Consider the following 12,722-nt stretch of genomic DNA (forward strand, 5'->3'; position numbering starts at 1 on the left):
GCAGGAGTGGGAACCGGCCCCTGGGAACCCAGGTCCTCTTGCCCTGGGACCAGAGACCCTGATGTCCCTGTGTCCTCCTGGTCCAGGCTGGAGTCCGGGATGCAGAACATGAGCATCCACACGAAGACCACCAGTGGCTACTCCGGTGAGTGCCCAGAGGGCAGGGTCTGCATCTCTCTTGGGGGGCGGGTTCCCCAATGGGTGGTGGTGGTAGAGGGGGGGCACCTGCTCAGTTGCTTGTCCAATGACCTGGCTCAGGTCCTTGGCAGTTGAGGAGGGGGCGAGGAGCAGAATCCGTTTTCTCTGGGGAATCGTGGTGCGAGGGGAGACAGACCCCGGACCAAACACTGCAGTTAGCTATACCAAGAAACAGGCTAAATGGGGCTACCCTGTCCCAGCACAGCGCTGAGGGCTTTGCACGTTTATCTTGCTTATTGTTTATGTAAACCTGTCAGTTCTCCTGTTTGACGGAGGAGGAAGCTGAGGTCTGGCTAAACGACTTGCCCAAGGTCCCATAGCTGATACCCAAACCCTTTCCTTCTGGATTCCCTTGACATTTCCAGGGAGCAGTGAAGCCCCCCAGACCTGGGCTAGAGTCCCCCTCCCTGGGGGTGGTGTGGGGAGTGAGCTGAGAGACGAGGCTGTGGGGCCTAGGCCTGGGAGGAGCCCTGTGCTCATGTGGCGACCTCTGTTCCCGATCAGGTGGGCTGACCTCCAGCTACGGGGGCCTCACGAGCCCTGGCCTCACCTATGGCCTGAGCTCCCTGCAGTCCAGCCTCAGCCCAGGCGGGGGCTCCAGCTCCTTCTCCCGCTCCAGCTCCACCAAGGCCGTGGTGGTGAAGAAGATCGAGACGCGGGACGGGAAGCTGGTGTCCGAGTCTTCCGATGTCCTGTCCAAGTGAATGCCTCTGTGACCCTTCACAGCCTGTCCCCGCCCCTGCCTGCCCAGAGCTGTGCAGGGCCACCAAGGGAACGGGAGACCGGAGGATTGGCCCAGGCCTCAGCCCACCCTGTGGGAATCAACTACTTAGCGGGGAGTACCCCCTTTACCCATGACCCCCCAATGAAAGCCAATGGTCTTTTGTAAAATAAAACCTGGCAACTTACGTACACATATACTCGATACGAATTGATGTCTGGATTGTTATAAGAGCTCCAAGACACAGCAATGAAATGATCTTTAAATAAAAAGATCAAGCCTGAGCCAGCCCATGGTGCTGTCAGTCCAACCCTGTGTCCATGGGAACGGGGAGAGAGGGGCCAGGAGGGGGCTCTCTCAGTGGTTCTTGTTGGTACTTTGGTCATTGCCATAAATCCACCCCTGCTGCAGCAGTCCCTCGCCTGTGCCCGGTGCTTCCCATCCACTGCACAGTGTGCTTGCACACGACCCTTACTGTGCTTGGCACAGCAGACAGGCGGGCAGAAGGGAGCCTAGTTGGTACAAGGGGTCTTCATGAAGTTTTGTGGAACAATTCCACCCCCCACCCCACCCCCACACAAACGTTTTGAACATCAGGGCTACCTGCAGGCTCAGAGAGCCCACACCGTCAGATCCACTGGAAATGGGCAGAGTTGGGAATCAAAACCTACACTTGTCCTTCTCTTCAGCCGGACACACGACTTCCCTGATGGTCAGAAATGCCCTCCTTCCTCTCTAGTCAGGGAGCAAGGAGCCCTGGCTTTCCCCTCATCCAGCGGTCCCCAGTCCACTCTGTATCGGACTCCAGACATCAAAACGGCCCAGGACTTGGTCTTGATGAGCGGGCTTTCCTCCACCCGGCTCACAGTCACACCTGCCCTCCTTCCCTCTTCGCCGCCGCCTTTTTTGCCCCCTCACCTCTGTGTGTAGAGGGTGTGCTTGTGGTTGAAGGTGTGCTTAAGGCGGTGAAGTGGGGTGGGGACATTTCACGAGGCGTGTGGACAAAGGGTTTGCCTGTCGGTGTTGAAACACAAGCTCCGTGGGGGAGTGCAGGGTTAGGGCACCCCCACCCCCACCGGGTATCCCCAACACTTCCGTTTCATGGCCACCCCCCACCCCCCTGAGGTCCAAGCAGACGCGCCGTCTGATAGCACTAAGCGTGGGCAAGCCCCTGGGCATGACTTCAGATGAGGCACATTCACCAAGGGAGAACGGTCCAGAGAACATGCTGTGGGTGGTGGAGCCTGGTACAGGGAGCACACGTGTGGCTCCGCTGGGGACTCCACAGCTGGCTCTGGCCAGGCCTCTCCTCCCCAACCCCTCTCACCCAGCCCTGGGAAAGGGCCAGGCTCTGGACACAGTGACAGTAAAGAACTAACAGCAGCATGATCGGGAGCCCCGGCTTCCCGCCTATTTTGGTGGTGGCCACAGTAAGAGCAAGAAGCCCAGGTGGCGCAGAGGTGAAATTACTCGGTTGCTAGTGGAGAGGTTGGTGGTCCAACTCAGCCGCCCTGCCTTGGAAGAAAGGCGTGGCAGTGTGCTGCCATGAAGCCTTGGGCACGCTTCCCCGTGAAGGTTGCTAGAGTCAGGGTCTCTCTGTCTCCTGGCAGTGGTGTGTTTGTGTGTATCTTAGCGGGCGGGAGGGTTTCACTGTAAAAAATTCATTTTTATCACGCTCCATAAAGCAAGACCTGCCTTTGGCCCTTGGCTCAGGGGTGACCGGCCTTTTCTCCAGAAACCGGGAGGGTAGTGTCAGAGCGCAGCGCAGGGGCAGCAGCTGGTGAAGGGAACTTCACCTCCTGGGCCCCCAAGTCAATATTTTCAGTGGCGCCCCACCCGGTCCTCTCTGCAGCCTGCCACCTAATCAGGTCCGCACCCAGGCAGTGGGTGTGCTGGGAACAGTTGAGAGCCCCACCTGGAAGGAGTCTCCACACCCTGGATGTTAGCTGGGGGCAGGGAGGCTTCCCTTTCCTGCCATTCTCTTCCTCTTTCCCCAAATCTCTTCCCCTTTCATTTCCTTCTTTCCACATCCGTACGCTTCCAACCATGACCCAAGAACTCTTGGGTCGGTAGGCTGCTGAGTGAAAGGTTGGTGGTCTGAGTTTACCCCTCGGCACCCCGGAAGAAAGGGCTGGCGATGGATTTCTGAATCATCAGGCGTTGAAGCTCCCGCGGAGCACAGCTCCCCGCTGGTCCCCCATGGGGTTGGCATGAGCTACAGGTGACTACATGGCTAACTGGTGAGCTGGGTCCTCAACATAGGTGACGGGCCCCCATTTCCCTCAAGAACCAAACCCAAGCCCCAAACCCAACCCCACAGCCGCCAAGTGGATCCCCATTCATAGCAACGCGATAGGGCAGAGTAGAACTGGCCCATAGGGTTTCCAAAGCTGGAGTGCTTTCTGGACGAAGAGGCCCAGGTTCTCCTGAGGAGCTGCGGGTAGGGTTCAGCTGCAGGGCTTGGGGTTAGTGGTCAAGCTGCCAAGCCCGGCCTTACCACGGGTCCTTCAGACAAAGCCCAGAGCTCGGATGTACTTTTCCAGCAGGGCTGGAAGCCACGATTTCGAAGGGTAGGCTTTGTGATTCATCAGGTCTCAATCCTCCTCTAATGCTGGGAGGCAGGTTTGAAAATCCTTGTTTTATGGCTGTCGAATTTATGTGAGGTGAGATAGTGAGTGACAGAACTGGTGCCCTCACTCTTGGGTCAGTTCTTTTGACGATTCTAGATGTCTATCAAAGGCTGCCTCGGTGGCACCAAGGATTAAGTGCTAAATTACTAGCTGAACGGTCGAACCATTCGAACCAACCCATGGATGTATCAGAAGACAGGTCTGGTGATCTCCTTTTCAAAGGTCCCCAGACAAACTCACTTCCATGAAGACATTGATTCCAACACCACAGGACCAGGTAGAACTGCCCCTGTAGGTTTCTGAGGAGGCAACGCTTCATGGCAGTAGAAAGCCTCATCTTTCTCTCATGGAGTGGCTAGTGGTTTTGAACTGCTGACCTTGAGTTGATCAGCCCAATGCCTAAGCACTAGGCCACCAGGGCTCCTTGAAAACCCTGTGGAGCCGTTCCACTCTGCGCACACCAGTCACCGTGGATCAGAATGAACTCAAGGGCAACTCACGTGGCTTTCTGCCACACATCACTAAAAGTTTCAAGGTTTATAATTCACAAGTCCAAGAAGGCCTCCTTACCCAACCGTTTCCCTCCCGGACAACTAACATCACTAGTTTTTTTTGGAGATTCCTTCCAGATATAGCTCATCTGTATATAATAATTTTAGGCACATACATGCTTGTCTGTATATTTACACTTAGTTCCCACCAAGTGATTTGACATTCCCTTGACATCTGCTCCCTCCAGATCAGTATGGAATGGTTATTTTTCACAGCTGCATAATATTCCACTCAGGATGTGCCATTGTCTACGTAAACAGTCCTCTTTTGGTTTGCCTCTTCCATCGTGTGCAGTGATCTTCACATTGCAATGAATAATCACCTTGGGTACATGTCACAACACACAGGGCGAGAACACCTGAATGATTCTCAGCGGAATTGCTGTCAAGTGATGCACATGAATAGTTTTGATAGAACGTATACATGGTGGGGGTGGGGACCAACTTGATTTCTCATGGGACCGAATTCTAAATGTTTTGAAATTCTACATATGGAGAAGACCCATTTTTAACCACTCTGGATGGCTACTCTTCCCCACCTCTCTCATTCCCAGGGGCCCAGTGAAGAATCTCCATGCGTTTGTGAAGCACTCTTCAGACACTGGGGTGCTGAGGCTTTGCGGTGCCTGCCCAAGGTGAACGGAGGTCTATGAGGGTCCCTGCAGCAGGGGGTTCTCAAAGCATACTGAGGATGAGCATTCGATGGGCTAGAGAGGAGAGGGGTCGGGAGGGGGAAGGCCAATTGAGGGGCAGCACCTTGTGAGCAAGGGGAGGGAGAGACGGGGACAGCATGGTTGGTTGCCTCCCCTGTCCCAGGCTACCATACTGTGGTGGGTGCCAATTGCTTTGTCTACCATCCCATTCCCCTCCTGGTTTCAGAACACACTCATTGTCCCCCGCCTTTCAGTCGTGTCCCCCTTTCTTTCTGGCACTATTCTCCAGTGACAGCCGTTGATTCTGGTGGGCCTGCTGGCCACAGACCCTCTCCTCTGGGCCCACTAAGGTGTGCAGGAGCCAACCTTGGCCAACATCCGTACAAAGTGCTCCGATGCTAAGGATACAGCTTGATGAATATTACCTATGTTCACATCCGCGACATAGAGCATTTCCTAAACCCCAGAGGCACCCCTTGGGCCCTTGCTAGAGTGCATTTAAAAAAATACAAATCAAAGTGACTTACTTCCCTTTAAGGTATACCCCCAGAATGAAGTCCTGCCCTTTTCTGGCCCCACTCACCTCTCAGGACCCACTCACCCTGGCCACTCCATCCTAGGCTATCTCTCTGACCCAGAAGTACTGCTTTTCAGCACCTGGCCCACACCACGTTTCCTTCTGCGGAGGGCTGTGGCACATGCGATGCCCTCAGTGTGGCACGCCCTGCCTTTGCTACAAGCACCTGGCAGCATCCTAGCTGCTCTTCAGCTTCCTAAAGCACATGTAGACATGTGGTAGCTACTCATCCATCTGCAGCGGTGTTTTAGTAAGCTAGATTGTAAGAGCAGGCACTGCATTACATCTTCCTGGTTCTCCACAGATTCTCCAGTGCCTCGCAGAATGCCGGCCACATGACAGGCGATCAGCACAAAATTATGAAAGAAAAGAATGGATGGATCATTTCCATAACATGATGGCCACCTGTTTATTTTCCTTCATCGTCTGCCTTTCAAGTTCTCTTAAATCCCTTCCCTTTGGGGCAATAGATCAACCTGTTCAGGCTCATTTCAGAAACAGCTGGTGTATCCATCTTTTAAAGAGTCTCTTTGCTAAGTGGCCTTAGTGCGCTGCAAGACTACACCCAACCGCAGGTCAGCCACATCCTGACCTTCTTTACAAACTATTTAGGAATGGGTAGAAAGAACTGGGTTAGGGAAGAGCTTGACTTTAATGCCACGCCGTGTGTGTCTGGTGCCTGAAGGTGAGGAGGAGGCAGGGGGGGACTACAAAGACATCCAAGACTTCAAACTGCTTCCAGTTTTCCCGGAAGAATGATTGACATTCCAGAAATATCAACTCCATGTGCTCAGCCATTGCGGAGACCTGGCACCTGGGTGACTCACACGACCGCAGGCACAGAGTTGGAAGAGGACTGGGTGGTCAGCATGAGGCACGGTGAGGAGCCATTGCTCAAGGTGATTTAGGGTGACATTGGCTGCCAGTGGTCCCCTCATGCCTGTTTGCTCCCCCTTCTCTGTAATTAGAACTTTTTTTTTTTTTAAGTGGGCCACATGGCTACCTGGAATGGAGATGGTCCCGTTCTATCCCTTTTTGTAGAAAGCACAGGGATAGGGAACCTCACCTCCCAACAAAGCTACTCTGGCTAGTTAATGAGCTCAGCAAAGTGCCAGGGCACCAGGGCACCGAACGAAAACCAGGTGCGCTTCTCCGTATCAACAATAAGCACTTGGACAAAAGACCCAGGACGGATGACGGCGGTATTTGAAATGACATCAGAGAGAATAAGATGCCCAGGAAGAAAGGTAACGAGGAAAGTGAACAATGTGCTCAGTAGAAATGCCCGAGTGCCGCAGCAAGAAAGGAAAGCCGGTGGAATGACGGGAGGCCCTCCCTGTCAGGGGTGGCTGCTGTCAGATGCCAGTGGGTCCTTCCAGCTCGCAGCAAGCCCGCATGTGTGTCACAACTAGACTAGGTACGTTTCAGCCCGTCGTTACGGTCACCCTGCCGATCCATCTCACCCAACGCTTTTACCAAGCGTGAAGTCCTTCTTCTGCAGGAAGTGGTCCTTCCTGGTAACTTGTCCAAACTAAGTGAGACAAAGCCTTGCCGCCATCCTTGTTTCCAAGAAGCACTCCGTAGTCTTCCAAACAGGTGCGTTTGTGCTTCCGGCAGTCCATAGTGACGCCGGGGGCACCCAGTGGGCTGCTGAAGTCAAGGCCAGCAGTTCGACACCACCAGTCCCTGCGTGGGAGAAAGATGGGGCTTTCTACTCCGCTAAAGAGTTACAGTCTCAGGAACCCACAGGGCCAGGTGGACGCTGTCCTCTGGGGTGGATCGCAGTCGGCGTGGCCTCGGTGGCGGTGAGTTGGGTCAACAGCGAGATTCAGGTATAGCGTCCCTTCCCGTCTTCCTTTTCCGTGGCCCTCCCGGAAAGAAAGAGGACGGCTTGGGTCATGCACACCTTCGTCACCAAAGTCACATCTTGCCTTTCCTTTTGGTTCAAACAGGAAATGTACCCAACACAGTATTTCCTTTGATTTCTTGACTGCTGCTTAGGTGGGCATTGGGCATTGATCCAAGTCCAGTGAAATGCTTGCTAATTTCAATATTTTCTCCATGGATCGCGCTGCCCCTTCTTGGCTCAGTGGGGGTGGGTTCCTGGTTTCTTCCTGCGGAGGCGTAATCCACGCGGAGGGCTGTGGTCTACCGACTGCAGAGCAAAGACCATCGCCTTCCGGGCTCTTGGGTCAAAAGATTGGATATTGCTGAGCTGGGCAAATACTCCCCAAAGCAATCTACAGATTCGATGACATCCCCATCTGTCTGGAAAACAAGAGGAAAACGAACTTCTGGCTAAACCGAGTCAGTTATTCATTCATTTCTATTACTTTCAGCAGAAGCCACACCCAGTCAAGCGAGCACAAGAGCCTGTCCCAGAGAGGCAGCTGCCCAGTGGGTTTGGAGGACGGATCTGGAGACCGCCTGCGCCTGTCTTCTCACTTCAGCCCCTGCCTTGACGTGCTCTCTCTGAACAAAGAACTTCCACGGTTGCTAAGCGATCTCCCCACCCAGCCAAGTTCTCTCCTGGCTGTTTTGGAGAGAGTTGGGGACAGGCCCCAGAAGACTGAACCGAGAGATTTGCACTTGCTCCTGGAAGTGGCGGGTGTCACTGGGGAGTCATTTGGCCCTGGAAGGGGAGGGGCCAGGAAGTGGCTTGAAGGAACAGTGCTTTAGGAAGACCAGTGGGGCATCTTGGGACAGGGACCCAGCAGCCACGCGGGAAGAGGGGCATGGGGCGACGGAGTCAATCTTTCAGGGTGGTTGTGAGGATTAAATGTGATAACGTGTGTGGAGGTGTGTTGGGAACCATAATATGTTCTTTCCCTCAGAAGGCTTTTCAGGTGAGTTCTCTGTCTTCCCCTTCAGCGCCTCAGTGTTCCATATTGACTCCCCATGAATCCCAGCGTGCCCCAGAAAGTAGGATGGAGTGTGGGAGGTGGCAGGGGGAGCCTGAGACACCGGCCCAAGCCTGCCTCCCTCCCCCCACCCTCTTGTCTCCCTCGGTGCTCTGTGTTGGGCATAGATTACAAAGCACGTGAAAAGGCTTTATTTGATTTTCACATCTCTAGCGAGCAGGTCCAAGACTCATTTTGGAGTGAGGGAGAGGCCGGAGGCCCCCGAGGGGAGGGAGGGAGGTCACGAGCTACTTGGTAGCAGAGCTTGTGTTGGAACAAAGGACTTTAGGCCAGATGACCTTACCGTACCAAGGGGGTCTTGGGCTAGAGGAGGACCAAGGTAGGGGCCAAGTCGGTGAACACTGTGAGAGGGGAGAGGGCACTGTTCAAGGTCAGTTACCTTTGCGCTCACTTTATATAGGCTCCAGGCGCCCTCTGCAGGGCACTATGGATAACGCCCAGACAAATGTCCAGTTCCGATGGACTCTAGACGGTGTCCTTTCTTTCTGCTACTAGTCTACCTTAGGAGAGTTATTAGAACAGAGAGAATGTGGATTTGAAGGGTATCTTGGTGTGTGTGTGTGTGTTGAGGGATTGCAAACTCAAGCCCTCAAAGGGGCCAGGGAGTGGAGGTGCAAAGGGTCTTGGGTAGGAACACGTGAACACAGACATTAGTTTACTTGCACATTGAGAATGAGGGCATATTCTTCATGTTCACCAAGAATTAGACTTCCCGCCAAGATTTTGAAACATGCAGGACTCTTATTCCTCCACGATAGAGTGAAAAATCCACATACAGGTGGTTTAGATATTAAAACAACAACCCAAACAACTCTCTCCACAAGGTCAGCAGCTGGAAACCACCAACCACTGCTTGGGAGGAAGTCGAGGTTTTCTACCGTAAAGAGTTAACGTCTCAGAAACCCACAGGGGCAGTTCAACCCTGTTCTATAGGGTCCGTGTGCGTAGGCATGGATGGCAGTGGGTTTGTGTATTTATTTATTTTTAAAATTTCTCCTCAGCTAGTCCAAGTATGATGATAATCAGCACCACAGTGTCTCTGTTCTAATGCCACTCATGGTTAGGGCAGCATGAGGGGGTGGTGGTGAGGGGTATGCACGGCGACATTGGATTGCTTGTAAACTGCACAGGACAGGCAAGGTTACTCTTAGCTAGTCTAGAGAGACTCAGTCATGGGATCCTACCCTTCAGCAGGCCTCAGGTGACCCCCCTCCTCACCCAGATGAGAATCTAAGGAGCCAAGGGAGTGTCCCACCCAGACAGAGCCTAGGGCTCCGATACCCTATTCCAGACCACAGTCCACACATTTCCCGGCTGACTGTGACTCACAGTGACTTCACGCATGCGGAGTTCTCAATGGCTGATTGCTTTGCAAGTGGACCACCAGTCCCTTCTTCCAGGTGACTCCACGGATTCGAATCGCCAGCTTTCGGTTGGCTGCCCAGTGTCAATTGTTTGCACACCCTCAAATACCTGGGGCCCTAAGAGGAACAGCTTGAGCCTGCTCCCAGGAGCTTCTTGGAGTTCCTCCTCAGTTCCTTCCTCGCATGCATCCCAAGGCCTGAAGGTGGCTGATTTGAATGGGGGTGGAGGGTCGAGATATGTGCTTGTTACACCAAGGCAGTCACGGTCACATGCGATTATTGGGTGCTTGAAATGCAGCCAGGTTGAGTTAAGATGCGCTGTGAGTAGGAGTCCTGGTGGCATCGTGGTTATGCATGGGGCTGCTAATCACAAGGTCAGTAGTTCGAAACCACTAGCTGCTCCTTGGGAAGAAACTCAGACAAGGGCAGTTCTACAGGGTCGCTGTGAGTTGGAATCGATCTGATAGCAGTGAACTTGGTGTTTGGTGAGTGGAAAATACATGCTTGAATACTTCTGACTCACCATTGAGTGGATTCCAACTCTCAGTGACCCTGCAGGGCAGGGTCGAACTGCCCCGGTGGGTTTCCGAGACTGTAACTCTTTACGGGAGTAGAAAGCCTCATCTTTCTCCTTTGGAGTGGCTAGTGGTTAAGAACTGCTGACTATGCAGTTAGCAGCCCAACAAGGAACCTCCCATGCCAGGGATCCTGGCTTGACGATTGAGCATGAGAAAAAAGGAAGGCAAAACACCTTATTAACAGTCTTTAATGTGTCTATTGATGACACACTGAAATGATACTTTGTCTGCGGAGCCCTGGGGCTGTGGCGGCTGTACTTTGGGCCCCTCACCTGTCTGAAAGCGCCAGGCGCTCTACAGGAGAAAGATGGGGCTTTTTCCTCCCGGAAAGAGTTACAGTCTGGGAAGCCCACAGGGGCAGTCCCCGCTGCCCTATGGGGTCACTATGAGTCGGCAGTGACGCGATGGCAGAGAGGAGGGCTCCATGAGACCCACCGAGTGGCTCTGTGGGAGAAAGGCGTGGTATGTGCTTTGGGAAAGAGTCTAGAGAAAAAAGTCCTTTGGGGCAGTTCTCCTCGCTTACCTGGGCTCTCTGTGAGCCAAAAATGACCTCCATGGTATTAAGCAGAGGTGACAGATCTTCTTAAGAAGCCCCTGGGTAGGGCAAATGGGGAAGCATTCTACTACTATCCAGAGGCTGGGGGTTCCAGCCCCCTCAGAGGCCTCTCAGAAGGAGGGGCGCGTGGCAGGTTTCCAGTGGTCGCAGCCTTGTGCGCGGACGGCAAAGGTCAGAACCCGCCTGATAGCAAGTGGGAACACATTTTCTTGTTTTCTAAATGCGACTGCCAGGACAGAGAACGTTCCTTATACATCTGTCAGGAGAAAGACACGGCTTTCTAATCTCCTAAAGACTTACAGTCTCAGAAACGCACAGGGGCAGTTCTACCCTGTGCCGTAGGGCTGCTCTGAGTTGTAACGGACTTGATGGCTGTGTGGTTTATCCACTTGTGACTCATGGTATTTCCACGGGTACAGAGAGTATTAGCAAGAACATTCTAGGTGTCTGCAGGCTTGTGGGTGAGGGCCCTCGAGATGGGGTGAAGTTGGGTTCAGACGAGCAGAGGACTGGGGGCTTCCTTTTGCATCCTTCTCCCCACTCCTCAGTTGTTGGGACCTGGCCTGGGGGCAGGGGTGGCGTGTTCTCATTACTCAGCTCCTGCCCATGATGGCTATGCAGGAATTCAGACCAGGAATGGCCTGAATTTTCAACTTGGCAACTGAAATTAGAAATCTGGATCTTCATACACAACTTGCTGATTTTTAATTACTGGCAACTCATTCAAGTTTACAAGAATATTTTCAAGCCCTGGGACAGAGGTCAGGCTTTCTTTGAATTGTGTGGTCTGGGGACTAGATCCTTCCTCGGCTGCAGGACGTGTGGCATTCAGCCTGCTGCTCAGGGTGCCTGACCCTCTGAAAGATGGGCTTGAAGGTGGAGACAAGGCAGAGGGCACTCACCCACCGCCATCTACTTCTTTTCCTGTAGTCTTGCAGGACTGTAAGAAATGCCCCTTGCACAGGGGAGGAGGCCGGAGTTGAGCTACAGAGAAAATGCACCAGGTGTCCGCTGGGAGGCAGCAGAGGAGCAGGGAAGAAACTTCTCTACAGGCTCCTTGGGGTTCAACTTGGCATCTTCCCTATTCTCAAAGCCAGACTTGGGAGACTTCTGCAGAGCGCTTTTGCGTAAGTCCATAGGGGATGCAGCCGTGCGCCAGGACATGGTTTGCGCAGTGGGACTCCAGGTAGATTTGGGGTGCCATCCACCAGTGACCTGCACATTGGGGCAGGTGGTGTGGGGAGGAGGCTGGGGGCATCCCTGTGACTGCAGGTGTGTGTCCTTCGCTATACTGCACGCTCCAGGTTTGGTGCCGAGTGAGAAGGGCAGGGCTCCCCCAGAGGGTGCCACACTGACAAGTACCAGCTTGCTGGTTCCCTCCTTTCCAGCAGGTGGCAGGCGCCACACTCCAGACTCCATCTGTGGAGCTGGCTGAGGCTAGCATAATGGTTAAGCTTTGGGCTGCCAACCATAAGACCAGCAGCTCGGAAACCACCAGCCACTCCACAGGAGAAAGAGGAGGCTTTCTATTCCCGTCAAGAGTTATCGTCTTGGAAACCCACAGGGAGGTTCTACCTGGTCCTATAGCACCGTTATGATTTGGAAATGACTTGATGGTAGTAAGAGAGGGTGGTAGGACCATGAGGACTTGGGTGATGCTGGGGGAGGGGGGAGGACTCAGGAGGAGGTGCTCAAGCTAGGGCCACATGGAACGGGGATTCTGAGGATGGGAGACATGGTTCTATCAGGAAGCAGCTGGTCCCTGTGTGTCAGCCCACTGACAGCCGGGCACAGGGAGTGAAGCCAGTGAGCACAGGGGCAGAGCCTGGGTGGGGATCCGGGGGTCCTCACGCCCAGCCCCGCACTCCTGCCCCCGCAGCACTTCTTTAGGTCAAGTGTGATCAGGTCACATCACTGCCCTAACCCCCTTCCTGAGACCCAAGCCCCTGGGCTCTGAGAATGCACAGCTCTCT

General features: G+C 53.7%; 1 protein-coding gene and 1 pseudogene across 1 annotated transcript in view; one reads left to right on the plus strand and one right to left on the minus strand.

Annotated features, from left to right (window-relative positions):
• KRT8 (keratin 8) overlaps positions 1–1,116 on the plus strand; it is an 8,963-nt gene extending 7,847 nt beyond the window's left edge. Inside the window, exons 5-6 of the mRNA XM_045287219.1 lie at positions 94–145; positions 703–1,116. Coding sequence (XP_045143154.1) covers positions 94–145; positions 703–902 — 252 coding nt within the window. The 3' untranslated portion in view covers positions 903–1,116. The remainder of the gene's footprint in view (positions 1–93; positions 146–702) is intronic.
• A 7,438-nt stretch (positions 1,117–8,554) lies between these two features.
• Positions 8,555–12,722, minus strand: part of LOC101662166 — a 31,421-nt pseudogene continuing 27,253 nt past the window's right edge.

Source organism: Echinops telfairi, unplaced genomic scaffold, assembly GCF_000313985.2.
Source record: "Echinops telfairi isolate 266 unplaced genomic scaffold, ASM31398v2 ScPeMD7_12;HRSCAF=54, whole genome shotgun sequence".
Classification (NCBI taxonomy): Eukaryota; Metazoa; Chordata; class Mammalia; order Afrosoricida; family Tenrecidae; genus Echinops; species Echinops telfairi.